This window comes from Wolffia australiana, chromosome 15 (assembly GCF_029677425.1).
Source record: "Wolffia australiana isolate 7733 chromosome 15, ASM2967742v1".
NCBI classification, from domain to species: domain Eukaryota; kingdom Viridiplantae; phylum Streptophyta; class Magnoliopsida; order Alismatales; family Araceae; genus Wolffia; species Wolffia australiana.
The window spans coordinates 12,000,543-12,007,721 of NC_135849.1; the positions used below are offsets into that span (position 1 = coordinate 12,000,543).

The window sequence follows — 7,179 nt, forward strand, 5'->3', positions numbered from 1 at the left end:
TTAGTAAGGGCACTAGCCTTACTAGGGGGGAGGAGTTCTTATACATTGAACCCCCCTTAATACAAAATTAAAATACGTTTTTGACACGTGTTCAACGACAAGAACACGAAACAACACAACTGATGACGATACTGACAAGACACAACAAACACGAACGCGGCTAACATGAACACATGAATGCGATAAAACACCAAACATAAGAAGCACGTGCCGATGAAAATCATAATGATCGGATATGGGTACATGCTTTTCCCAGGGTATTCGAATTTGGGTGTTTCACCTTTTGCCTCGGCATGCCGGTCGGGCTGGACGCGAGCCGACGTGCTGTCGACGATGATGATGGCGGCTCCGATGACGTCTCTAATGGAGTAAGTTGGCGCGCTCCATCACCAACTCTTCCATTCGTGAAACAGACCAACCCAATCTATGGCCTAGACGCTAGCGTCACGCGGTCAAATCCCGAGCTATGTCAATTGCCAAATCTGGCACATGTCGGCCTTAGTGCTTGGATCAGAACACTGAGCAGCCTCGATTTCTTGTAGGGGAAGTTCTTAGCAATAGCTTAAGATCGCATAGAAGGGGTTAGAGGAGAGTGTGGGGGCACAGCTCCATCGAGGAATAGGGTCATTACATTAATATCATAAATGGTTACATCATAGTCATGATAGTTACATGGGGGAAGACCAGGGATGATACAACGTAACGCAATGAGGCACAACGCGCCAGAGTAGTGTCACCTCTCCACCTCGAGGCCCACCGCTACACGCACGCGCGCCCGCCAGTCTTGCCGCTACACATGTGCCCCTTGACCGGGAGTCAAGCGCCCGCGGGCGTGACGATCACACATGCCACTGATAATCTCAAATTTAGGGTTAAAATTCGTCGTTGGTATTGAGATTATTTCAATAAAAATATATTTAACTGTACTTGAAAATACTTAGTTTGTGATGAGTACGGATCGTCTCTACAGGGAATGATGATTAATGAATTACTTTCTTAAACTAGTGATGATCAATGAGAGGATCGACAAAAACACGATTCAAGGATATGAGCTAGTGATATCAATTAAGAAGTACTTAATTTATATGTCAATTTAACTTAAATAAAAGAGTAGGTGGTTGTGACGGACATGATGATGAACGACAATATGAACGAGGATAGTGGTTGGATGTGGAGTGGTATGATGGCAAGGATAGAAAGACGAGAGAATGGGGACGTAAGTAAGTGAAGTGATAAATGAAATATTGATAAAAAACTAAAACTATGATAACGATGATGTTGGGAGAGAAACAACATAAGGCGAAGACATTTACCTTAGATCCTTATGTTCCGCCAGGATCATGGCGATTTGCGAGTGCCGGTAAGCTCCCCCTCTTCTCCAATGCTTCTTCCTACACACTCATGACACCAAGAACATTCCTGATGGATCTCAAAACTCACTATCTTTCAATCAACCCACAAAAGTAGGAAGCAAGTTCAAGATGATTTTGTAATGATCCAGCCTCTATTCATAGATCAGAGGGTATGGATAGAAAGAGGAGGGGAAGATCAAAAGTTATGGCCGTTGGAAGTTGAAGCAAGCCTAGCCTCTAATTTCTTCTCTCTCCTCATCAATGTCATCGGTTTCGTGCCAGTTAAGAAGTCAAAGAACTTGGTATTCTGTGGCTTTTCGTATTCTGTGGCTTTTCATATTCCATGGCTTTTCATATTCCGTAGCTTATCGTATTATGTGACTTTTGGTATTCCATGGCTTTTCGCATTCCGTGCCACATGTACATGACAAAAGGATAAAAAATAAAAAATCTCTTTCTCGACACTGACGTGGCGACGCATCGGCGCGCCACGTCACCCTATGGCATAAAAAACCAAAATACTTAAAATTTCATATTAAATAAAATAAAAGCCCAAAAAATATGTTTAAATATATATTTTGACTCATAAAAATCATATCTTTCCCAAATTAAAATCAAACAATTCCAGAAAAATCATATTCTATTTCAAAAGTTATATTCCTTTAGAATATTGTTAGAAAAATCCTTAAAAATACAAAAAAATCAGAAATTTGTTCTGAAAATAGATTTAATCATTTTAAGCTTGATAACATGCATATATCAGTAATTTAATGCATAAAGACACATAAATGTAATAATATAAGGCACTAGAAATGCATGTTATCAGCGACCCCTGCATTGATGATCACTCACACCACCAGCACCCGCGCTGACACCTATCGCACACCGACCGCGCGACGCCACCGCATTTGGCGGCCCAAGCTGGGCGCTGCATGCCTGACACTACCCCGCGGGGGCGCAATGACCCCATGCCGCCTCGGTGCTCATTGTACGCCACTGCCTTGATCTCCTGGCGGGATGTCTCGCGCCCAGCGCCCCACACACGTGATGCACACGAGACCCACGCAGCTGCTACCGGCTTCCCGCGCAACTCGACGCGCTACCCCGCGGCACTACCGCTCGGCCTGCGCATCCCGCGCCCGCGCACGACGCTTAGCGCTCCTGCGCTACGCTAGGCGCTCACGTGAGGCATTGGTGCCCCCGCCTGGCGCTTGGTGCTGGCGCGCGGCGCTTGGAGCCCGCGCGCTCACACCTATCGGCACGTGCGCCCAATATGCGCAGACTTCACCTGATCCGTCCCGCCTAAGCGTGAACGGGCACACGCATAGTCTGTAGTGTATCACCACTTACTGGGGCGGTGGCCTGAAAGATCACACATGCCCTCCCAATAAGCACACATGCCTATGGGCAAGGAATGATGCCTAGTTAGGGGCCTAACAAGTCACAACACTATTGAGTCAATATCGATAGGGAATAGCCTAAGATGTTGATGGATTAAATGTTTAAAGAAAATGAATAAATAACCATTAAAATGTTAGTTTTGTATAGTCCTACAATGTGAATGGTGGAAGACCATAAGAAACACAAGTATTTTTTTTAACTTTAAGGCAAGCACCTTGTTCATTCTGTAGGTATTATCATATTGAAGAGTTTTTACCTTGCAATATCCTATCAACAGTCTTAAGGAATTGAGCCGTCAGGCCTGCGAATAATGAAGATAACAATCAATGCAATTGACAACCACAAAATAGAAAAATGCTACTCCTGTCCTTTGCTAATCAATGCCCTGAAAATTTCATTCCCTGACATGTAAAAGGTCTGACCTGTGGTCCGTATACCAAAAAATTAACTCTCTTAAGCTTCAAGTTGATTTCTAGGAGTAGGGGAAACCGTCAATTGCTAAGTGGGCGAGGGATTTGATAATTTCTCTCATTTCTAGATTTATCTTTCGCTCCCTATGAGTTTCTACGGAAATAATCAATTAGAGAACATAAAGAGAGACAAAATTGAGAGGGATGAAATTACCGAACTGTAAAGACATACAAAGTTGGGCGGGATGAAAGAAAAAAAAAACATTTCCCACAGAATGATGGGCTTGTGAACAAAGTAACAACCTCCATTTTTTATAAATACATTAATTAACCATGAAGCCATAAGATGATTTACAAGGGACTAAAATACAAGACCATAACGACTTCACAACATCAAGAGAGATCAGGAGGCAAAAAATACGCCAAGAATGATGGGTTTCTGCATGAAAGATCATAACTTGAACTCATACAAGAATTAGTACAATCAATGGCATGGAAGGGGACCAATTTAGAAAACCTTAGGAGGGAGAAGGTGAAAGTAAAATACAACCTGGAGAATGGTGAACATCAACACAAAAAATATCAAAACTTGAGCCACCTCTTCTCCTTCTCATAGTGCCCTCCAAATTTGAACAATAACTTAACTAACCCACGAACAACTTGTGGGAATGAACTGCAGAACCATGAATGACTTTACATCATTGAGAGGGATCAAAGAACAAAAGAAGAGCCCAGAGAACGGTGAGATTCTGCACCAGAAGACAAGAACTTGAGCCATTTCTTCTCTTTCTCCAAGTCGCACCCCCAAAAAATTTCTCAACAAAATATTTAACCTGCTCCCTGGGATTCTGTGCCAGAAGGTCAGAACTTGAGCCACCTCTTTTCCTTTTCCTTGCTGACGATTGCATGAGAAGCAGACGCATGGGCAGCCTCTGCCTGGTGCAGAGCCTTCCGCGTCTCGTCGAGCTTCCTGGAAGCCGCTTCAAATACCCCTTTATCTCTCCTGTTCCGGGTCACCATCTCCTCCAACCGTTGCACCCGGGTCCTCAGATCCTTCACCTTCTCCCCATGTGCCACCAGTGACCTCCGATCCTCTCCCTCCTCCACGCGGTCCCTTCCCTTGTTGCCATGGCTGGACCCATTGGAGCTCCCGGACCCAGCAAGCTGCTCATTGATGAAGCTGAAGACATCAGATTGACGGTGGTTGTCTTCCGGGTTGGCTCGAGCTATGGCCGCCTGCTTCTTCTCCCGCTCTCTCTGCCCACCTCTGGTTCTCTTCTTACTCCTGATTGATCCCGTGGGTTCTTCTGGAGTAGACCGGACGGCATGGTCAAGGGACTGCCTTGAAAGGAGGACTTTGACGGGTATGGGGTTGACCATGCCTTGACCAGATACCCCCAAGCCCATGCCTTCTCTGTAACCCATGCTGACCATCATCTTTGAAGCTATTCCGCGGGTGTGATGCTCCCACTTGGCAAAGATGGCGGTCTCAGTTTGGACCCCCCCCTCCGAGCTTGAGGCTTTCAGCAACCCCAGCCCCCGGTGCACACTTATAGAGTCATCCTCATCCAATTCGCTCGAGCTTGACGAACCACAGCTCAGTTCTTTCTGTTCATCATCATCTTCATCATCTTCTTCTTCTTCATCCTGGTCTTCGTCGTCAGTCAACTGAGCGTAGGCTGAGAGGGAGAGTGAGTCAACTGCCAGCTTTTCAGAGGTTCCATCCCTGAAGACAACACCGGCAAGCTTGAGTTTGTCGTCCCATGACTCGAGCTCGGCCTCCCTCCAAATAGCAGAGAGGGAACCCCCAGGAGCTGCCCAGATGTGGGAGCCAACTAATGACTCTTCCCACAATATTGGTCTGTAGGGTTTCAAAAAAGAGATGGGCACATGGAATCCTGCAGGAGAAGATTTTGTCAGAAGAATGCACCGAAACGGATCACTCATTGAATTGTTATATTGATCTTAAGAATTTCATTACTGGGCAAATTAAGTGGTCTTATCTGAGGCCAAGAACTTGAAAATTTCTACACTCCTCTCTCTCTCTCTCTCCCCTTAACTACCAGATAATTGATAACATACCTGGAGAAAGCAAAAAGGAAAAACGATATATGACATGGGAAAGGACAGAAAAACATAATAAAATGATTTTAAAGTAGGGTTCAACTGTTCGATATCCAATATCGGAGAACCGATATCTGATATCCGGAGAAAATCCACGCGGTTTCAGATACCGGATATCAGATACCAGTAGGATATCAAATATCCATCCGATACCGGATATCAGGACGGATATCTTACAACGCTGGACATGGTGGATGCCGGTACCAGATATCGAATCCGATATCCAATATTGTCATCTGGTATCTGGATATTAATATAGATAGATATAGGATATCGTCATTTGATAGCCCATTTCCGAGATCCAGTTCAGCATCCGTCCCGATATCCTCATCCAATATGGGGTTCGGGATGGGCGAGCACTACTTTTAAGAATCCCCAGATACATAATAGTATAGAACGCCCTGTAAAGTCGTGATATGGCAAAAGACATACCATGTGACATACGACAGCTGTTGCCAAAACGGCACCGCTCTTGAAGAAAGAATTTGCACAGCTACACATTGATAGAAATATATCAGTCCTCTTCTCAAGTAAAAAATGGGCAGAAGTTTCAAAATTTTGACGAAGTTGCCAACAACTGAAAGCCCCGTTTAGGAAAAAGAAATAACATTTTGATCAGGGCTGGATCATAAAGACCAATAATGAAAGAAGAGTTCAACGTGAAAGAAGTGATCAAGAAGATCGTGAAATCGAGAATTTACCAAAAAAGGACACGCCGAAGAAGATGAGGAAAAATGAAATAATGAAAAGTAGAGATTAATTGCGGTACTTAAATAAAAAATATGATCAGGGGAGAAAGATAACGCACCAGCATTTTTTCTGATGTCGGATTTAAGAACGATATCCTTGCCGAATCATGACCTTCTAATCGAACAAGAGAACCATTATACCAACGACCATCCGAGTAGCGAAATCTACACTTAGATCCGACTGCAAAGGAACCATGTTCTTGATTGGCCACGGCATTTTTAGCAGGATCCTGACGCTTTACATTTTCCGTGTCTTTAATCGACGAATCCGACCCTTTAATAGATGCAATCTTGTCAACCTCTCTCAAAAGTCGCGAGCGTTTCAAGTGTAGAAGCCCGTCCTCCGCATCCCTGATCGACAGTATGAGCTCCTCACGAACCTAGATTAAAAGAAAAAAAAACGGCAGAATAACTTTCCAAATCCACGCTACGATGCTTCACTAGAAGCTCAAAACCCATCACTCTTTTCCAAATTTAAGCAACAATAACCAAATATCTGCGAGGAAAAACAAATCAAAAGGATTGATCGATACAGCGAGAAGCTCATCGTTTGAGGGGTCAGCGTCTAGGGCTTCATCAAGGGCAACCAAAGTACTCTTCTGATCCACTAATTGCATCTCTAAGAGCTGCTCTAAAGCCCCCTCTTGCCCAGCACCGTCGTCTTCCGCCATCATTGAACAGCAAACTTCACCATCCCCCCTTCCTCCCCAGTTAAGCTTCGGAGACGGACAACGGACGACGGAAAACGGAAGACGGACGACGATTTCGGGACACTAGCCCAATGGCATTTAGGGGTAAAAATAGGCCCATTAAGACCCATTAGCAAAAGTGGGACCCACATTAGCCCAATTGCATTAGGCGGTAAAAATAGGCCCATTAAAGCCCATTTTCTACAACGGAAAGATGGGACCCAAATCAGCCCAATTAAATAAGGCGGAAAAATAGGCCCATTAAGCCCCTTTTCTACAACGGAAAGATGGGACCCAAATTAGCCCAATTACATAAGGCGGTCAGGTCAAGCAGGCCCATTAAGGCCCATTTTGTAACGGAAAAGTGGGACCCACTGTTCAAAAATTCAAACGTTGGTTCGGAGCCGAGCAAGAACGTCTGGATCGAGTCCGAGCTTTCTTTACTAAGCGCAGA

At 44.6% G+C, this 7,179-nt stretch overlaps 1 protein-coding gene across 1 annotated transcript; it reads right to left on the reverse strand.

Moving 5' to 3' along the window:
• Positions 1 to 3,803: 3,803 nt before the first annotated feature.
• Positions 3,804 to 6,804, reverse strand: LOC144713194 (zinc finger (CCCH-type) family protein / D111/G-patch domain-containing protein). Its single transcript, XM_078587708.1, has 4 exons — positions 6,570 to 6,804; positions 6,096 to 6,416; positions 5,720 to 5,780; positions 3,804 to 5,061 (listed from the first exon to the last, which is right to left on the reverse strand). Exons 1-4 carry the CDS (start codon positions 6,708 to 6,710, stop codon positions 4,025 to 4,027), a joined length of 1,560 nt encoding a protein of 519 aa, XP_078443834.1. The 5' UTR covers positions 6,711 to 6,804; the 3' UTR covers positions 3,804 to 4,024.
• Between the last annotated feature and the right edge of the window lie 375 nt (positions 6,805 to 7,179).